The sequence below is a fragment of the Cnephaeus nilssonii genome, assembly GCF_951640355.1.
Source record: "Cnephaeus nilssonii genome assembly, chromosome: 21".
Taxonomy (NCBI): Eukaryota; Metazoa; Chordata; class Mammalia; order Chiroptera; family Vespertilionidae; genus Cnephaeus; species Cnephaeus nilssonii.
Genome location: NC_137092.1, coordinates 27,416,130 through 27,438,039, shown reverse-complemented (window position 1 = coordinate 27,438,039; position 21,910 = coordinate 27,416,130). Strand labels below are relative to the sequence as shown.

At 41.8% G+C, this 21,910-nt stretch overlaps 1 protein-coding gene across 2 annotated transcripts in view; it reads right to left on the bottom strand.

The window, feature by feature from the left end:
- Positions 1–21,910, bottom strand: part of PLA2G4A (phospholipase A2 group IVA) — a 232,561-nt gene that overhangs the window by 112,083 nt on the left and 98,568 nt on the right. For both annotated transcript variants that reach the window (XM_079761548.1, XM_079761547.1), the window contains exon 2: positions 323–425. In XM_079761548.1, the coding sequence (XP_079617674.1) occupies positions 323–355 (33 nt within the window). In that variant the 5' untranslated portion in view covers positions 356–425. The remainder of the gene's footprint in view (positions 1–322; positions 426–21,910) is intronic.

The following is a 21,910-nucleotide window of genomic DNA, read 5'->3' as shown; positions in this document are numbered from 1 at the left end:
TATGCACGTTGATAATTGCTAGGTGATAACTACATTTTTTCTTGTTCCATGAAAGTTCAATACTGTTGCAGATGTTTTGGTATTTTTTCCCTCTGAGTACCTCTTTTTAGGAAAACTTGCAGTGACGAAAAGAAGAACTGGGTTAGTTTTATCATGATTTGTAGCCTATCTGTACCACATTAAGTTCATATGAGTTTCATTTTTAAAAAATCCAGGGTTTGCCATAGAGTTTTACTTTACAATCAACACCAGCAATATTCAGGCACAGAAGTATACTGGCCTTCCTCCCATAAAAAGTATATATAAACAGCAAATGACTTACTATAATGTGCTGATAAGGATCTATAAATGACATTCTGGTTTCAACTACAGGAAATCTCTTCGCACTTCAAAGGCCTTCACTGGCACTCTAGCTTCGTTACAACCTACAAAATAAACAATCATTGTTAAGCTTCCTCTTGGATGTAGTTCCAAGACTTGAATGATGATGGGTATGAACCTTAGGACGGAAAAGGCTACCCAAGGGGACCAGATAGACTGAGTCCCCTGATTGTGTATAAGAGAGTTGGTTTACACATAGAACTTAGGGAAAGGACAAACATTATTTTGATAGTACTGTTTCATTTCCATATTTATTTGTTCAAATTTATTCTGTGAGTAATTATTAAGAAACTCCAGGACTTTTTTGAATTTGCCAAGTGTTTTATGAGAAATTCGTTGAAATTACGGAAAATGCAAATTATTTCTTGTACTGTTTATAAGTAAAAAAGCCACATGCCATTGTTTGCTTTCTCAGTTGGGTCAGTATTATGCAAATTCATGATAAGAAAGGAATATTTTTTTTTTCACCATAGCTATTTGTTAAGAATTTTAAAAATATATTCATGCTGAATTTCAACTGTAGTGCTGACATTTAAAATGAGAGATTTATTTATTCTAAGGAACCAGTTTAATTTGGGAGCAGTTAAGTAAGAGATATTGTAATAAAAAAAACTCGCGGTACTTTTTCTTCTACAATCATTACCCTCCCCCATTATGAACATGCCCTATCAGAGTGGTACATTTGTCACAACTGATGAACCTACATGGGCAAATAATCATCTAAAGGGTATAGTTTCCCTTAGGATTCACTTGGTGTTGTACATTCTATGGGGTTTTGACAAATGTATAATGGCATGTATCCATTATTATAGTGTCATAAAAGTATTTGCACTGCCCTAAACATCCTCTGTCCTCTTCCTATTCATCCTTCCCTGCCCCCGCCCCCAGTCTCTGGCAACCACCCACCTTTCTACTGTGTCCTTGGTTTCATCTTTTCCAAAATGTTATACAATTGGAATTATACAGTATATAGGTAGCTGTGGAGAGCGGCTACAGCGTTTGGACAGGTTCAAGCCTCGGACTAATGAGAGGGCACAGTCCTCCCATGGCCATGCGCAAGTCCCAGCTTGGAGGGCTGAACCTATGGTCCGAACACGTGGCCCCATGTGCCTGAGTGATGTGGGCTTGATAGAGTTCAGGTGCATGTAATTGAGTAGGATTGAAACCCACGAGAATGTTGTAAACATCTTGACCACGCCCTTACTTTGCCTTGCGGCATCTGGCTATAAAATAAAGACACGGCTTGTAGTCCGCAGCGCTGTCTCTCCATCCGGGAGCAGTGTCCCACCCACACCCAGCTTTCTTCTCTTGTCTGTCTTTTCTCAATTATTCACCGCCCCCTCTCAGGGTCACTGAACCTGGCTGAGCTGGTGTGGCACATACGGCTCCCTGGGGCTGAGTATGCCATGGTCATGCCGGCTCGCCACAGGTAGCATTTTCAGATTACCTCCTTCCACTTAGTAATATGCATTTTAAGTTTTCTCCATGTATTTTTATGGCTTATTTATTTTTAACTTATTCCATTTCTACATGTACACAGTGTATTTATCCATTCACCTACTGAAGGACATCTTGGTTGCTACAAAATTTTGGTGATTGTGAATAAAGCTGCTATAAACAAAATCTTGCCACTTGTGAATAGCTGCTAGAAACATTTGTGTTCAAGATGTTGTGTGGAGATAGTTTTCAACTACTTTGGTAAATATGAAGGAGTATGATTACTGGACTGTATGGTAAGAGTATGTTTAGTTTTATAAAAAACTGCCAAACTGTCTTCCAAAGTGGCTGTACCGTGTTGAATTCCCATCAGCAATGAATGAGAGTCCCCGTTGCTCCACATTCTCACCAGCATTGGATAGTGTCAGTGTTCTGGGTTTTGGCCATTTTAATAGGTGTATAGTAGTATCTCATTGTTATTTTAATTTCCACTCCCTGATGACATATGATGTGGAGCACCTTTTCACATGCTCATTTGCCACCTGTAATATCTTTTTTGTTTGGGTGTCAAAATTTTTGATCACTGAAGCAGCATAATTTGGTGAAAACACCACTGGGTATGGGAGCAGAAAGACCGTGATTCAAACTCCAGTTTCACATTCTATAAGACCCAGGTTACTCTGCCATAAATGTGACGATCACTATCTTAAATGTTGTAGTAAGGACTAATGAGTTCATTACTGTGCAAGGCACCTGTCCAACCATAGATACTAAATGCATTTAGGCTTCCATTTTCTGATCAAGATTACTGACCACTAATAACTACACATTTACTTTGAAAGATGTACTGTCTGTTGTAATTCCTGTTGTGACTAGAATCTTGGAAAAATTTTGATGGATTGATCATTCAACAAATACCCATAATCTCCTTTGCACTCTGCAATGTGCTCGGGAGCAAATGACTAACCAGACAGGTGTCTATCATGAAATTTTGTGGCTCTATAAACTCTTTACTGCTACTATCGGTAGTGGAAACTCAAAAAGTAAACAGTGGTGACAATGGAAGTTATTCTCAAAAAAAGTTTCCATCTTAAAAACAGTGCCAATGACAGTGGCATAGCAGAAGAGTATCTGCTAGGACCTACAGACTTTCAGTTCACAAACAGTGGCTTTACACAAGAGATCCTCTTAACTTCGGTAGGCACTGGGAATGCAAGAGTGCATAAGGCATAGCTTCTGCCTTCAATAGCATGATAAGGTAATCTAGGTATGGCATTAAATGCAGCCTAGAATGGTACTCCATGCTCACATATTGCTAAAAGCAATACCACTTTCTACGATTAATGTTTAGAGTTGGAAAGGAATCTTGGAACTACTCCTCTGTGAAAATAGTTTCAATGATTTCCTGTTCCTTTACTACAAAATCAGAAATCCTTAACATGGCCTACAACTGTGGCTTTCATATCTATTTACTGCAAACCAAAGCAGAAAAAAACTTTTTACATCACAATATAATACACAAATATAATACATATATATTATATTGTGTGTGTGTCTGTGTGTGTGTGTGTCTACATTTTCGGAATACTATATATATATATATATATATATATATATATAGAGAGAGAGAGAGAGAGAGAGAGAGAGAGAGAGAATATAATATATATATATACATATATATATAAAATATGGAAATTTTCTGATTTACTAAGAACAATGTACCTTGCTTTTGGATCTATTTCATTTGTTTACATCTAGTAGCAGGCCACTAAATTGATTTAAAAGACTTCAACATTGGATTTCTATCTACTTCCCCTGCCTTATCCCCACCTCTCCTCTTTTCTTTCAGTGTGACAGCCAGACTGTTTTCTCTCATTTATTCAAATGTGTCATACTCTCTTCCTCTCTGGGCTGTAACCTACTTCTTCCATCTATCCATTTACTCAACAAATATTTAAGATATAACTACTGTTCTGTCAAGCATTCTAGGGTCTGGAGAGGCAAACATGAATGAATTAGATGCATTTCCTTTTCCTTTGGAACTTACATTTCTAGATGGCAGTCAGAAAACAACGAATCCAAGAAGTGTCTGAAGCTATTAGAAATAAAGATGTATGAAATGGTGGGAACAAGCAAAAAAGCCGAACTCGAGAGTAACCTGAGGCCTGAGATCTGAAACAGAGCTGGCCACAGAGGGTGGAGAGGGAGTGGGTTTAGAATATAGTGTTCCAGGCAGGCCTTTTGAGGAATTGAGAGAAGAGGAGTGGCTGGTGAACGGTCAGCAAAAGCAAATATAGCTTCCGATGACGTTGGAAAAATAGGTGGGGCAGATCATGTAGAGCCTTGCAGGCAACTATTGTTCACCTAAATAAAGCTCATGCTTCAGGACTCAGCTTAAATGCCACTTGCACAGAGAAGCCTTCCATGACCTGCAGGGTAGGTGTGGTCTGCCTGTTACTGGTTCCATTTGCCCTTTGCAATTCTTCAAGCCTTTCATTCCACTTATACATTGTCTGCCTTTCCTAACGAACTAAAGATGCATAAAGTCAGGACCATATTTATCTTGGTCCTACAGTTTCTCCCAGTGTCTACTGCAGTGCCTAAATTATAGTAGCTTCAGGATAGATATTTGTTGTATGGATAGATAGATGGATAAATGTTAGTCAGTGACAGGCTTATATATGAAGGAAATTCATATAATAGTACTGGCATTCTATTTTGATGTCTGTCTTATCCACTCCTAACTATTCTTAATATCAAAGAATGTTAAATACCAATCTCTAATTAAAAACATAAAAAGCAGAACAAGTGAAATTCCAGAAGGGATGAGACTAGTAATCAAAATATTTAAAGGAAATGTGTTGCTGGTGCCCAAAGTTTGCTGGCAGCGACTTTGTCCTCTCATTTCCAACAATTCCATCATAACCACTGGGTTCACGTCCTCACTATTAACCATAATATAACTACTGTCACTTGCAGCAAGACCTGGACAGATGCTCCCCTAATATTAAAGCCCAAAGCAGAAAACATCATTAAGACAGTTAACTGTCCAGGTCTACTAGGTTAGAAACTACATGATACATATTAAGCAAACATGATTCATGACACTGAATCTTAGATAAACTCTCTTTTGTTCTTTAAATGCATCCAGAACTAGCACTTTTCCTACCTTGCTGAAACCTCAGTCAGCCTCAGAATTTTTCTGTTAACAATTATGTTGTGTACACACACACACACACACACACACACACACACACACGCATAGGTATAGATATAGGTATAGATACATAGATATATAGATATATAAAAATGAATTCAGATATTAAAATACTGGGCCTATGAATTCACCCAAAATTAAGTTTAATTTAGAATTGAAGTTTTGTTTTTTTTCTTCCCCAAGCTAGAGTCTATAGTCCTATAGGGAAGGGAGGTCATTGATTTCTCCATTCCTCCTCACCCACCTCCCAAGCTTGATAACTCTGGTTTTTAACCCCTCATGGTTGGAGAATGTTGAAAGGAAAGTAAAGTTATTACTTCACTGTACTATTTATAGGCTAGCTTTGTGACCTCTGGGCCTGGTGCATGTTAAGGCTGATTCTTTCTCTCATGGATGTTTTGTGTATTTTTCTGAGATCTCTTCCCCTGTACCAATACATCTCAATTTTAGCTGGGTCCCGTGCTTTCCCCTACAGCCCCCAAGTATCCTGCAGTCCACTTCCACAGGTCTTAACAGTAGTTACAAAGTAGTCATGGGGATGTAAACTACAGCATAGGGAATATAGTCAATAATATGGTAATAACTCTGTATGGTGCCAGGTGAGCACTATACTTATTGGGAGGATCACTTCATATCCTATATAATAAAAGGCTAATATGCAAATAGACCAAATGGTTGAACAACTGGTTGCTATGACGTGTGCTGAACACCAGGGGTGTGTGTGTGGAACATGGCAGGTGTTGGCAGCAGTGGGATGGTGGAACAGGTGAGCGGGGGTGCCAGACCAAGGTGGGGCACCAGTCGCTGTCATTGGGGCGAGCCTCTGGTGGTTACTGAAAATGCTTTGCTCCTGCTTGCCATGGTCCCTCCCAGCACTAGCATCAGCCCTGCTCACTCCCACTGCTGGTGCCCTGCGCCAGTCCTGATCACTCGGCACCATTAGCAGGTGTGAGCAGTGGCTTCTGGCCCTGATCGCCCTGAGGGCTTCTCCACCTCCCCCTACTCCTGAGGGGCAATCAAGGCAGCAGCTGCCACTCACACCCGCTGCTGGCGCTGGCCCCAATCACTCCATGCCATTAGCAGATGCAAGTGGGGCCTGCACCATCAGTGCATGGGAGCGGCAGCGGGAGCGGGGCTGCCAGCAGACAGGGGCCCTAGGGCATGGCAAGAGGGGCCAAGACCCACCCCTGTACCCACCGCAGCCTCGCAGCCCACAGTTCCTTTCAAGGTGCACGAATTTGTGCACTGGGCCCCTAGTATTACGTAAATATCAAACCACAATGCTGTACACCTGAAACTAATATAAAATAATATTGACTATCAACTATAATTGACAAATTAAAAAAATAATACAGAGAATTTTCATTCCACATTCATGTTTGAAAGCAGTAACAAAGCAGTCATATCGGCTAAAAGTTCACTTTCTTCAGGATAATCATTGGTCCTGATTGTCAGACAATGATGGCCTTTTCAATTCCAGTTACAAATAGACACCCGTTCATCCTTTTCCCCTCCTAACCTGTTAAATAGAAGCAGGAGATATTTTAGGTTTCTATGGAATTACGGAATTTCTGTCAAGCTAGCCACATTACATGAAGAAAATGCTTTTTCCCCACAATTAGCTCAGTCCTGGAAACCTTATTACAACAAGGTTGCACAACCACTCTCACGAATGCTCATAAAACAGTAGTTTGGGGTTTTTTTGTTTTTTATAACTAAGCTGAATAACTATTCTTGGTGAGTGGACAGTCTTTTAAGTCTGAAGCAAGAGCTTTATGGTTTTTTTTTTTTTTTTTTTTTTTTTTTTTTTTTTTTTTTTTTTTGCTGCTCTGTAATTAGAAACTTCCTGAACCCTAATGAGAGGGAAATTTGGATACATTTTTCAACAAACACTTGTCCATGCAATGCAACTGTTGGCTCTCAATGCATGCTTAACAATGTGTGGTCTGTCCAAAACCCCTTTAGTCATGTTGTCAGGGCAAGATGGGGAAAGTGAACCAGAGCCAGAAACACAGACTGGAGGGTTTCATCAACTCCCCTTCCCTGCAGAGAGTGATAGGACAACAGGAAGAGAGGGGCTATTATTAGGTTGTGGTATCTGGAGGAAAGGGTCCATTTCTCATTCCCTCCCTTTCATTGTGTAACAGACCAGAGGAGGTAATGAGAGGCTCAGCCCTGATGTGGTGGCAGGCTCCTCTCCTGGAGCCAGACTGAGTAAAGTCCAAGCCTGTCTCCTCCTTTATGGGCCTGTGTGATCCTGATCCTCAGCTTCCTTATCTGTCAAATGGGGAAATGACCCCCACACCTCAGAGAGACAGTGGGAGGATGAAATGAGAATATGTATGTCAATCATCAAGCCTAGTACCTAGTAGGTCATAAATATACCAAAGTATCATCCTATATAATAAAAGGCTAATATGCAAATTGACTGAATGGCGGAACGACTGGTCACTATGATGTGTACTGACCACCAGGGAGCAGACGCTCAACGTAGAAGCTGCCCCCTGGTGGTCAGTGCACTTCCACAGCGGGAGCGCCACTCAGACAAAAGCCAGGCTCACGGCTGGCGATTGCAGCAAGCGGTGGTAGGAGTGTCTCCCATCTCCACGGCAGCGTTAAGGATGTCTGACTGATGGCTTAGGCCTGCTCCCAGGAAGCGGGCCTAAGCCATCAGTCAGAAATCCCCCAAGGGCTCCCAGACTGTGAGAGGGCACAGGCTGGGCTGAGGGACCCCGTGTGTACGAATTTCGTGCACCGAGCTCTAGTCTATATATATAAAAGCCTAAGCAACTGTCTGATCATTCGCCCAGTAGCTATGACATGCAATGACCACCAAGGGGCAGACGCTCTGACCAGTAGAGGAGGGAGCGCAATTCCTCACGGAATCAGCCGTGGGTTAGGTTGCTGCTTTCTCACAGAATTGGCCGTGGATTACGTTGCTGCTGGGGGAAGGGTGGGAAGAAATTAACCAAAGATCTTATATGCATACTAGAAGCACGGTGCACAAATCCATGCACCAGTGGGGTCCCTCAGCTTGGCCTGCGGGGATCGGGCCAAAACCAGCTCTCCAACATCTCTTGAGGGGTCCCAGATTGTGAGAGGGTGCAGGCCAGGCTGAGGAACCCCACTGGTGCACAAATCTGTGCACTGGGCCTCTAGTTTGTTAATATTATTGTTGTTTATGAAACTGATATTTTCCCCCAAACTGCCTCAACTTCCTGAGAATTATTTGGCTCTTTGGAGATTTCTAACAAAATCAAGTAGGCAAATTTGTTGAGTATCTTTTATAATGACTATACTTTTTCTTATTTGACTATGTCTTTTCATAGAAATTAAAAAATACCGCTGTTTCTGCTCTATTAACCCTTTGCACTCGCTTGCTTTTTTCATCGAGCTGCTACTGATGCTAACCGTGTCGAGTCACACTCGACATCCGAGTGCAAAAGGTTAAAATTCTTTTAAATAAAGAATATTAGGCCTCTGACTTTTCTGCTTCCAAATTCAAAGCTTTCTCTACAAAGAGATGTTTAGGGGAGTGCACTATTATATCCATCATCATCTTTTTTTTAATGCCGATATATAGCTACTATGGTATCACTAAATTTGTAAACTCTTAAATTATTTTGCTGGTACTATTTTTAGAAACCTAAGCTAAGCAAAGAGTTTGATATCACTAACAGGCACAGAAAAATTAAGAAACAAAAGGAATTAAAGTAAGTAAATGAGCTGCTTGATATGAAAAATGTCTCTCAAGTTACACTCTCAGTTTAGTACAGAAAGCCTGTTAAGAGAACTCTCCCGTTCCCAAGGCAATCTAAAAGTGAAGGAACCTATTAATGAGGTCTGTTTCATAAGCCAGAGACCCAGCAGCATAGAACCTGTCTCCTCTGTCCCACAGATGCCTGGTTCCTTGTGGCTGATGTCCATGCTATTCTTGGTGAATTGACTTTTTTTGCTCCATAATTATTTCTTAGCCTCAAATTTGTATTATTGAAAGTTCATTTTTTCAACAGACAAATATATATGGATTATCTACCAGAGTTTTGGAGAAGGGAAACATTTAGGTGGTTTAAAATGGAAAAGGCCCGATAGGAAAGGTAAGTAACTAAGCTGATATTTGAAGCCATGAATGGGCTTAGCTGTACAGAAAGGGAAAATGGGAAGATTTCCTCCTGGAAAGGCCAGAAGCAGGAAGCGGCAGCCACACCAGAGAGGATCCATCCCACTGCTCTCTCTTACTAGTGCTGCTGCCCGCCCCCTCTCCCCCCCCCCCACACACACACACTGTCTCTATAGGATAGTCTCTGCCTGTCCATCAGGGTTCCCTGTAATACACTCACTCTCAGAAGTAAACCGTCTTTTAACCTGTCTACTGGGTTAAGACCCCTGTATTTCTCCTTGATGTCTCCAACCACAGTGTTATAGACTAACTTACCATCATGTGGAGTGCATGTCTCCAACAAGAAGGGAGTTCTGTCTCTCTCTCTCTCCCTGTATTCCTATTGGGCCCTGATGTGTCACACAATGACTATTGATTGAAGGATGAATGAACAAACTTGGGAATTTGTGTGGTGTTTTGGAGAAATGGCTAGACCATAGATGAGGTCTTGTGTTGAGAAATCATCAACGGAAGGTAGAGCCTATTTATAGAACCTGGAATGACAAAATGGAAGATATCTTAGCAATTGCTACATTATTTTAAAAGTTCTGCCCAGCCAGCGTGGCTCAGTGGTTGAGTTGTCCACCTATGAACCAGGAGCTCAGGATTCGATTCCGGATCAGGGCACATGCCTAGGTTGCAGGTTTGATCCCCAGTGTGGAGTGTGCAGGAGGCAACCAATCAATGATTCTCTCTCATCATTGATGTTTCTATCTCCCTCTCCCTCTCCCTTCCTCTCTGAAATCAATAAAAATATATTTAAAAGTAAATAATTAAAAGTTCAAAAATAAATAAATGAATAAATAAATAAATGTTTATACTTATTCAACATTTCCAAGGTGCCAGGTACAGTACTAAGGGATTTATATACACCATCTCATTTCATCTTTGTAACAAAAGAGGGATTATTATAGACATTTTAGAGATTAAAAAAACTTAACCTTTAGAAAGGTTAAGTGATTTGTCAATTGACAACTCAGACTGAGACAGACAGTGCCCTTAGCCACACTCTAAAGAGAACACTCTCTCCCAGGAAGACTAAGAAACTTTCTCAGGTCATCTATGTCAACAGGTGCTGAGCCAGCCCTGGAATCCTGACACTCTACCTCGTACCAAATTCATTCTTTCTATATCATTCTGCCACTCTACCCTCAAGGACAAGAGGGATTTTGAGACATTATACAATCCTACCTAATAATAGACAAATATGCAAATTGACCATACCTCTGACATACCCACAAGCCATGCCCACAAGCCACACCCACCATCCAATCAGAGTGAGTATGCAAATTAACCCAACCAAGATGGCTACAGCCACAGAGAGAAAGGTTTCCCAGGTAACAGAGGAAGCCAAGCTTTCTGCCTGCCTTTGCCAGGCCTAAGCCTCCACTCAAGCTACAAAGTTTCAATTATAGAAGGTAAACAAATTCAAACAGAAATGGCGGCAGAATGGAGCTTGAGAGAGCAGGCCAGGGTTGCCGGTGGCAACAGGGGAAGCAAAGCTTTCCACACACCCTGGCCAGGCCCAGGCCTCCGCTTAAGGCAACAAAGTTTCAATTATAACCCCAACACAAATGGCTGCGGGCCTCGGAGGGAGCCCCAGGCTTGGCCCTACTCCAGGCTACAAAGTTTCAATTGTAGGAGAAAAATAAATTCCAGATACCAGGGCCTCCGCTTGGGATGCCAGGGGGTGTGGCCGGCCTGAAAACCACCACAGGCCCCTCGCTCAGGCCGCCCCATGCCCCAAGGGAACCCCCATCTGATCTGGGACACCCTTCAGGGCAAACCAGCTGGCCCCCACCCCTGTACCAGGCCTCTATCCTATCTAATAAAAGAGTAATATGAGATTGCTCATCACTGCAACACACAATATAGCTGCCCCCATGTGGTCAAAGATCCTGCCCCCATGTGGACACAAGATGGCCACCACAAGATGGCCAGCAGGAGAGGGCAGTTGAGAGGCACCTGGCCTGCAAGGGAGGGCAGTTGAGAAGGACTAGGCCTCCAAGGGAGGGCAGTTGAGAGGGACCAGGCCTGCAAGGGAGGGCAGTTGGAGGTGATCAACCCTGAAGGAGAGGGCAGTTAGGGGTGACCAGGCCGGCAGAGGAGGGAAGTTGGGGGCAAACAGGCTGGCAGCGGAGTGGTTAGGGGGTGATCAGGCTGGCAGGCAGAAGCGGTTAGGGGCAATCAGGAAGGCAGGCAGGCAAGCAGTTGGGAGCCAGCAGTCCTGGATTGTGAGAGGGATGTCTGACTGCCCGTTTAGGCCCGATCCCATCAGGATCGGGCCTAAACGGGCAGTCCGACATCCCTCGAGGGGTCCCAGATTGGAGAGGGTACAGGCTGGGCTGAGGGACAACCCCCCTCCGTGCACGAATTTCGTGCACCGGCCCTCTAGTATGCAATAATGTTAAGAGTCTTAGCAGAGAGCCAGCACAATGGAAATGATGCTTTGTATTAGTTTGCTGAGGCTGTCAAAATAAAATCCTACAGAGTAGGTAGTTTCAGCAACAGAAACTGTTGCCTCACAGCTTCAGGGGCTGGAAATCTAAGACCAAAGTGTCTGCAGATTTGGTTTCCTCTGAGGCCTCTTTCATTGGCTTACACGTGGCCACCTTCTCCCTGTGTCCTCACATGGTCTTTCCTCTGTACCCACACATCATGTTGTCTGCTGTGTATCAAATTTCCTCTTCTTAGGAGGGCACCAGTGGGCTTGATTTAGGGCCCATCCTAAGGTCCTAACTCTATCACCTCTTTTAAGGCTGGCTCTACCTCCAAATGCAGTCACTGGTGGTAGGGATTGGGGTGGGTTACAGCATCAACTCATGAATTGGGGGGAGGGGACCGAGGATGGGGGCACAATTCAGTCTGTAACACACTGGTAATATAAACAGAGCATTTAAACAAAGAAGCGCACAATTGTTAACAGAGAAAAATCCTATTTGGGGAGGGAGGGACACAGCCAGCCAGAGAGGCCCAGGTGTGATAGCATATGCTCCTAAACTAGGACTGTGGAGTTGAACCTAATCGAGGTGAACCTATTTTGTAGGCGGGGACACTGGCTGGCCAGGCTCACAGCTACGTTATGAACAAACCAAGAATGTCTCCTGGCCAGAAGCCAGTTTCCTAATTTTCTTTCCCTGATTTGTTGTTATTCTCTCTGATTTGTTGTTATTTTCCATTGTTTCACCTCTTGGTGGCCACAAACAAACAGTCATTTAGGCTAGAGTGTAGGTCACACAATTTTGGAACTAGAAAAAAATATTCATAATCGCCACCTAGACAGAACTTCAATGTGCAAGTGTGTACCTAGGGCCTAAAGATGTAAACAAACGTATCCAAGCCCACCCAGTTAGGGAAACCGCTTTCTTTTCTTTTCTTTTTTTCAATTACACTTTACTTTCACGATTATTCCGAGTTAGTTTCAGATGTACAGCATACTGGTTAGACAATCATGTACTTTAAAGAGTGTGGAATCTAAAGAACAATAGAAACAGACTCAAAGATATAGAGAACAGACTGATGGTTGACAGAGGGGAGGTGGGGTTGAGGGGCTAAGTGCAAAAGGTGAAGGGATTAAGTATACCTTGCTAGTTATGGAATAATCACAGAGATGTAAATTATAGCATAGGTAGTATAGTCAATAACATCGTGTTAACTATGTATGGGGCCAGGTGGGTACTGGGAATATCAGGGGAACAGCTGAACGCATCTCTTCACTCTCACCCAGCTATTCTTTATAAGCTACCAGCAACCCACCCACTTCCCGAATACTTGAGCTAAAAAGGAAACATAGCCAAAATGAAACAGAACGTATAGGTAAATTTTAATTTGACCAAAATTTTAAGTTTCAAGTTATTGTTTGCTGATAAGCTCAAGATATGAATTAGAAGGAAGTGATTAATTGAATTCATCTCTATGGTTCGTCAAATAAAGCTTTAAAAGAGTCATTTTCATCGTTTATACTTCTCTAGGTTTGACTCATAGTTATCCGATGTTTACTTACAAACACTAAGTGGATTGTTTCCAAAATTCCTCTTCCCACTCAAAACATTATGGAGTAAAATCCCATCGACAAGTGTAAACTATATTAGGTTCATTTTCAGAAAATGAATAACATTTCACCTTCTACCTAAAAGAAACTGATAATGGTGATGTACTGGGTGTTAACACTTTTTAAATATATCTAACAACGTGGCACAAAAGGCTAAGAAAAGGGGTGTATTTTGAGAAGCACATTATTTCTACAGCTTCTCTCTCTCTCTCTCTCTCTCTCTCTCTCTCTCTCTCTCTCTCCAGACCAGACAGTTCAAAATATTCTCCCCTGGGGCGCATTTGTGTTTTGTTGAGGCTTCCACTCCCTCCTTAATTGCTGCCTTTTTGCATGACGTACTGGAGATTGCCACAGCAGCAAAAGCCATATATTTTTTCTAAAGTAAACAGTCCCGGGAAAACCCCCAGGAAAACGGTCATGCTGGCTTTAATGTTTCATGAGCGTGAGGCTGATACTGTAGTTAAAGTAGGAATGTTGACTATGATCTTGAAGCAGAAAAAATGGACAGTAAATATGGCAGGAATGGTAGAAGATCAGCAAAGCCATATACCTGCCTACCTCAGGTGTTAACTGTGAAGTTCAACTAGACCAGCATTCTGCAGTACTGGAGTGGGAAGCCTGTAATAGGAGTCAAGTTCACCATTCCTTTGTCAGGTGATAAGAAGGTTTGAAGTATGCTTCCAGATACTGTGAATGGCAGTTCACCTTTGAAATGCACAGGAAACCCAGTCTTTTGCAGGATTAAGAGCTCCTGCAAAATAGAAAGTATTTCCTTCCTCCCTCCCCTTCCTCCCTCCCTCCCTCCCTTCCTTCCTTCCTTCCTTCCTTCCTTCCTTCCTTCCTTCCTTCCTTCCTTCCTTCCTTCCTTCCTTCCTTCCTTCCTTCCCCCTTCCCTCCCCACCCCCCCCTCTCTCTTTTCCTTTCTTTCTTCCAACCTCCCACTCTAGAAGAACTCAGCCATTCTAGCTTATCTGGGTTTGCTCCTAGCATTTTAACACAACTGGAGAAAAGCCACACAACCTGGCATTTTTAGGTTCACATTCTCTAAACTCAAAGAGGCTCTCAACACTACCCAGCATCATTCCAACTTTAGTGAACTTGCATTCCCACTCTAAAAAATGACTTTCTTCTTCCCCTCAAGTCTCTCACCCCAACCCCCTCCAACCCACTTTTAGCTGATGACCTCATCTCCCTTCTCTGAGAAAACAGAAGGCACCAGAGGGAAGTTTCTCATCTTCCCACCACCAGATCTGCAAACTCCTCTACATGTACACAACGCAGGCAGTTCCTCCTCCTGTTGCAGACCTGGCCCCAGCCGTTGTCTCTGACTGAAAAATCCCTCTCTCCTCCTCAAGTACTTCACTCTGATGTCCATGCCTTTTTTTTTTTTCCTGAATCATCAAACGTTAGTTTTTACTGCATAATCTGGTCAGTAAACCTGTTAGTCTCCCTCAACTCCATATTCCTTTGCCCTCCGTGTCTCCATTTTTATGCTGTTTCACTGACAGATAACCTGGGAAGAGCCATTTGCTCAAACTGTATCCAATATCCTCCAGCCCTCACTTCCCATCCACTTACCATCTCACTTCCACTTCCTTCTCATCCTATTCTGTCCACTGAAGCTGTTCTTAATCCACATCTCTAATCACCTCCAAGTTTTCCAATGTAGCCGTCACTTTTCTACCCTCTGCTTCTCTGGAACCACTTTCCATCCTTTTCTTCCAATCCCTACTTTTCCATCTGATTTCTTGGTCACTTCTTTGCAGGTTTATTTGCAAATGCTGTCCTCTGCCTGGAGTCCCCACCTTGAGCCACACCTGTTCTCACTCCCTTCACCTCCCACGCTTGACTTCTCATCCCTCACATCTTGGCTTAACTTTGACCTCTTAGCAAAACCTTCCCATCCTTCACCTTCCCAGTTATTTTCTACTATTGAAGTCCATTTGCTTCCTTTATTACCTGTTTATTGTTTGCTCAATTACTGTCTCTCTCCTCCAAGAGGGAATTAATCACTGTACTTGCTTTATTCACCCAGGTATGCCCTAAATGTAACACAATGCCTAGCAGGTGGTTAGTGTTAATTAAAACTTACTGAATTGGTGAAGGAATAAATGCACAAAGCCCCAGTGATCAACAATTCCTGGTTGATATTAGCATCTACATTTTTTCACCCAAAAGGTAAAATTCTTAAGTGAAAAAGAGAACAGGCTACCTAAATTTCTTCTTTTTTTAGGTATTAAAAAGATACATTTCTCTTACTATTATCCTAGCTATACTAAACATATAAGTAAAATAGTATTTAGAAATTATTTTCCTCGAAGAATATTGTAATTTTTATGAGAGTTCTTTTCATTGTGACAATAATTCATGAGGTATTAGCCAACCAAGTTAATTTACCAATCTAAAATATAATTTAAATAGTAAGAATTTCAGCAAATTCTAAATGAGTCTCAAAAAATTAAGTGCCAAATAGCAGACTAGAAGTAAACATCTTACTATTTTATAATTAAGTCTTTCATTAACCAAGAAATCTCTTTAATTTAGAGTTTTTGCTATGAGAAATCTTCCTAAAATACATGCTAGTAACATCTTCTCCTAAGAATCAAGGCTATGATAATACTTTAAATAATTATCTGCACATAAATGACCATTGCATATTAAAAGTAGTGACTTAGAAATCTGTGCCACAAACTATGGAAATGCCTTAGGTGTTATGTCTTTGAGCTATAAATTCATGACCTCAATCAATTTTAAATTCCTCTGCCTGTTCTTCATGACAGTTGAATAGAAATAAAGTTGATACCTGTTTGAGGTTTGTGGCTATTATGAAATCTTAATCATAGATGCTGGCAGGAGTCCATATAGAATGTCCTCATAACTGCATGCATCTTTAGGCACTTTCCCCCAACTTGCTTTTCTATAAATTCTTACACAATTGCTCTAAATTATTTTTCTCAATACTTTCATAATATTATATGAAACACTGCATGTAAAAAAACAACAAAATAGATTACCCTTTTTAAAAATAAATTTAAAAATGAGAACCTGAAGAAAACCTGAAGACACCATTTATCTGCCCTCAGACTATCCCCTTCTACAATTACAGACCCAAGAATTCAGCAAGAATACCTCCTTCCATAAGGGTTCTAACATCCCAGCTCATTGCCTATAGACTGAACTCAACTTGCTTATCTTATTAAAGCTGTGGATATTGAAGTATGGGGCAAAGAGGAAGTGTGTCAATTTACTGACTGAAACTCAGAAGCCATTTGCTGACCTAATGTTTCTAGTGGCTCAGTTGCATCTAGCACTCAAACTTGATCTTCTATGTATTATTTATTATGAAGTTATACATATGTATAATAAACAATTTTACAACTAATGTAAGTTTTAATCCTGAAAAGGAATGTCTAGTTTACCATAAGCTACTGAATTGTTCAGAAAGGTAAAATAACTTTTTTCTCTAACTCATTAATCCAAGGTCAGAGCAATCACTTTTATACAAATGCTTTATGCCAACTTCCAGGGTTAATAAAAAGAGCCAAAAAGAGTCATAGGCTCTGCAGGTTATACTTAGAATATTCTAAGAGAATGATCTACTCCAAACTGGAAATAAAGCCTCTAGTAAAATTAGTACTTCATATATAACTCATAATATGTCTATTTTGTATTTTTAGATAAAATGTTACATTTATTACATTTATCTTTTTTAAAATATATTTTTATTGATTTCAAAGAGGAAGGGAGAGGGGGAGAGAGCAATTTCAATGATGAGAGAGAATCATCAATTGGCTGCCTCCTGCACACCCCCTATAGGGGATTGAGCCCACAACCTAGGCATGTGCCCTGATGGATAATCAAATCATGACCTCCTGGTTCAAACCATGACCTCCTGATTCATAGGTGACCTCCTGGTTCATAGGTTGATGCTCAACCATTGAGCCACACTGGCTACTTTATCTTCTTAAAATGGCATATAGCTATATAAAATACTAAATAGTTCTAAAATACAAAATTGTAGACCATACACTACTTTCTCAACCATTCTTAAAGATTTGTGCAACTTCTTCTATTAGGTCAATCAGTAATCCAGTTAAAAGAGAAGAATAAGTGAGTTAATATGGAAACCTGTACTATCTGGATCTTCTTTCCCCAATAATTTTTCTGATGTTAACACAAATAGGAAGAGGAGGGTGGCCTTAAAAATTACATGCATCAAAATTGAAAATACAAACCAATTAATCAGTTAATTAATTGAAGTATACAAAATGCGTCAAAATGGAAATCATGATTGGACATTAAGTAAGCCATTTGATGTTTCCACATTTCTCTTTTCAGATCTGTAAAATGTGACTACCTGCTCTGCTAACTTACTGAGTTATTTTGGGAATAAAGTTCTCAAGCAATCTCTTCATAAGCCATAAATGCTGTGCAAATGAAAAATATTGACCCTGTGATTTTTTTTTCAAACTACATAATCAGAGAACATATTGTAAATTAGGTAATAACACAATGAAAAACTAAGCACATATAAGCTGAGTATTATAAATACGTGAGTTTTCTATACTATTGAATACTGAAATTACACATATTACAAACAAATTACATATTTGTGTCCTAACTCAAAACATACTGTTACCTAAAATACCCAAATTTCCCTGCAGACTCCAAAACAAGCAAATGAGGAGAAAGCTTAAGTAAAGGGGATAAGCTGATTTATTTACAACTGCATGTGCTAAGAACATATCAACCCATCATCTTTAACCCAGAGGTTGTTAAACTCTGATAAGGATCACTTACAGGTATTTGTTGAGTTTCTCTAGTCATTTGAATTCATTAAATAAGTGACTGGACTAGTAGTGTGGCATTATAAATCTTCTTCTGGTGAACAGTGAATTATTTAAGCTTACTTCATATGTGTATAAAGGAGAGATAAACTGTATTTTCAAAGAATGTTATAAGGGTGGACTAAGAATCAGAGAGAATCAAAAACCAGAATCACATAGCAAGAGCAGCAAATATTTGGTACATCTCTTTTTCTCAGGCAGGTGATGGTACCAAAAGACCAGAACACGATCTGCTCTACTTACTATCTCCTTTGAAAAGAACACAAGAACCAACTTTTTGGTTCACCCAACTGTCACTGCCCAAATTATCAAAGTAGAAGATGAAGAGTTGACCAAAATTTAAATTCATTTTAAGTTGGTTCGTGACAAACATGGATACTATTTTTCTTATGAAACCTTTACAGGGAATCATCATGTAACCCTTAGTCCTTACCTGCATTAAGCAAGTCTGGATGTTCCCAGAGGTGTGGGACATTCTACAAGGATTTTTGAAACCCTCTTCAATTTCCCTAATTTTGTAGAATATGACAGTCTATGAGAATACATATGACTTGCTTTCATTTTTCAGTGCATCTCACCTATTTATAAAGAAAGGGCTTTAGGAAACAATAAGGTCAATCCTTCAAAATTGGGAAAAACAATGTTTCCAGAATTTCTATTTCTAGTTCAAAATTTAGCTTTAATTTTGACCTCTAACACTTTTCAAAATGGAGGACTCCAAAGGGCCTTTGATTATGTGAGTTATGGCTATTGATATTTACTGAATTAGGAATTAAAACTGAAAAAAATATTTAAAACTCACATTGAAAGAGACAATTCATAAACATAGACATCTAAGTGGCTCTGATACCATTGTAATTAGCTAATTATTAATAATAGGAAAGGAGCAAAGAGAAGGCCAGACATTGTGGGCATATTTCCTGCAAAACATTGGGGGAAAGGGGCTGGACAAAGGAAAGATATACATGTGCCCAGTAAAGTTGGGATGACTAGGGAAGGTGTGTACTGTCAGTCACACCTGGGAACAGAGGTCATTGGCCAGAATGGGTGTGGCCACTGTAAATTAGAGGAAATTTGGGATATATAGTATAATCCCCTGAACAAAGAAGTTCACTGTCTTGATTCCTCTTGGCACACTTGGCTCATAGCTCATGCTTGGCTTCCTGGCATTCTACCATGTGGCCCACGGCCTTGAGGACCCCCCCACACAATGGACAAATGGATTGCAACTAGTCTAATGATATACTGGACCTGGCTCCAACATGGAAAACTCTTGACACTGGCTTTGATTTTAGCTTTACTGAAAGCCAGCTACACTTCTTCTACTGGACTAAGGGAAATGGGACTTTGGAAATGCAAAGGGATTTAGCTTCATGTGAATAAAAATTACTGATTCTCCTGTGCAAGTCTCAGAAAATTGTTTTTCTTGGGATATCATAAGAAGTCCACTCCCAGCAGCACCCTGTGTGGAAGAAGGCCCCCCACTTTATCAGATATCAGCTACTCTGAAAATTATTCAACATTATTTCTGGAAGAAATGCAAATTTAAACAAAATGCCATTTTTGTATAACAATTATCTAATGTTTTAATTTGTTGTTTGTTGTACTTCAGTAATAACACAATGTTGGTTTAGGGAAATTCTACCCTCTTATACTACTTATAAATGGATGCAGTATTTCTTAAGAACAAAATGCCAAAAATAATAATTAGCATTCCATAACATATTGCTAAATATTTTTAGGAATCCTCCAAATAACCAAGTATTATTATTTCTATGCTACAGTTGAGAAAAGAACGTTTTGCTAAACCAATTATTGTCTTATCTCACAACCTGTAAGTAGTAGAACTTTTGTTAGAACCTGGAACATACACTTGTAAGAATCTACACAAAGGAAATAAGCAAAGAGGTGTACAAACATTTATATAAGAGGTCCCAGCTGAAACATCCTATCTAATAATAGACAAATATGCAAATTGACCATACCTCCGACGGGCCCACAATTCACGCCCACCATCCAATCAGAGCAAGTATGCAAATTAACCCAACCAAGATGGCTACAGCCACAGAGAGCAAGGTTTCCTAGGTAACAGAAGAAGCCAAGCTTTCTGCCTGCCTTTGCCAGGCCTAAGCCTCCACTCAAGCTACAAAGTTTCAATTATAGAAGGTAAACAAATTCAAACAAATGGCAGTAGAATGGAGCTTGAGAGAGCAGACCAGGGTTGCCGCCGGCAACAGGGGAAGCAAAGCTTTCCACACACCCTGGCCATGCCCACCCGCTTAAGGCAACAAAGTTTCAATTATAATCCCAACACAAATGGCTGCCGGCCTCGGAGGGAGTCCCAGGCTTGGCTCCACTCCAGGCTACAAAGTTTCAATTGTAGAAGGAAAATAAATTCCAGATACCAGGGCCTCCCCTTGGGTTGCCAGGGGGCGTGGCCGGCCTACAAACCACCACAGGCCCCTCACTCAGGCCGCCCCACACCCCAAGGGAACCCCCACTTGTTCCGGGACGCCCTTCAGGGCAAACCAGCTGGCCCCCACCCCTGTACCAGGCCTCTATCCTATCTAATAAAAGAGTAATATGCAGATTGATCATCACTGCAACACACAATATAGCTGCCCCCATGTGGTCAAAGATCCTGCCCCCATGTGGACACAAGATGGCCACCACAAGATGGCCAGCAGGAGAGGGCAGTTGAGAGGGACCAGGCCTGCAAGGGAGGGCAGTTGAGAGGGACCAGGCCTTCAAGGGAGGGCAGTTGGAGGTGATCAACCCTGCAGGAGAGGGCAGCTAGGGGTGACCAGGCCGGCAGAGGAGGGAAGCTGAGGGCAAACAGGCTGGCAGCAGAGTGGTTAGGGGGTGATAGGCTGGCAGGCAGAAGCGGTTAGGGGCAATCAGGAAGGCAGGCAGGCAAGCAGTTGGGAGCCAGCAGTCCTGGATTGTGAGAGGCCCAATCCCACCTAAACGGGCAGTCGGACATCCCTCAAGGGGTCCCATATTGAAGAGGGTACAGGCTGGGCTGAGGGACAACCCCTCCGTGCACGAATTTCGTGCACCGGGCCTCTAGTTATTTATATTTATTTATAACTAGAGGCCCAGTGCATGATTGAATCATGCACGTGTAGGGTCCCCTACACGCTTTCGCTTTTTGCGTGGGAGCTGGGTGCCGGAGCAAACAGGCACCCAGCTCCCATGCTTTTGATGGTCCGCAGCCGCTGAGGGGGGCTACCCTGCTGTTGAGAGGTGCAGGGGGCGGGACTCCCGCCCCCTGCGCCTCTCAACGGCCGCTGAGTGGGGGGGTGGCTGCTGCGGACACCTGGCTACCCTGCCGTTGAGAGGCAGAGCCGGGTGTCCGCGGCAGGCCCCCTCAGTGGCCGCGGATCTGGCTGTTGAGAGGCACAGGGGGCAGGAGTCCAGCCCCCTGCGCCTCTCAACAGCAGGGTGGCCCCTCTCAGTGGCAACGGATCCATGCCTCTCAATGGCCGGATAGGCCACCCCGAGTCCTGCCCCCAGCCTCCTGCCGCCCAATCGTGGGCGTAGCGGAGTGATGGTAATTTACATGTTACTCTATTATTAGATAGGATAGTAGAAATCTATAATCTATCTAAATCCAACAACTTATAATTGGCCAGTACATTTCCACAGACTAAAATTACATCATAGTGAGAACCATACTCTTGCTCATGTATAGACTGGCATTGCTTACACAGTGTGTAACATATAGTAGGAACTCAAGGATATCTACACTAATAAAAGAGAAACATGAAAATTGACCATCCCTCCGCTACGCCCACCAGCCAATCAGGAGAGGGTAT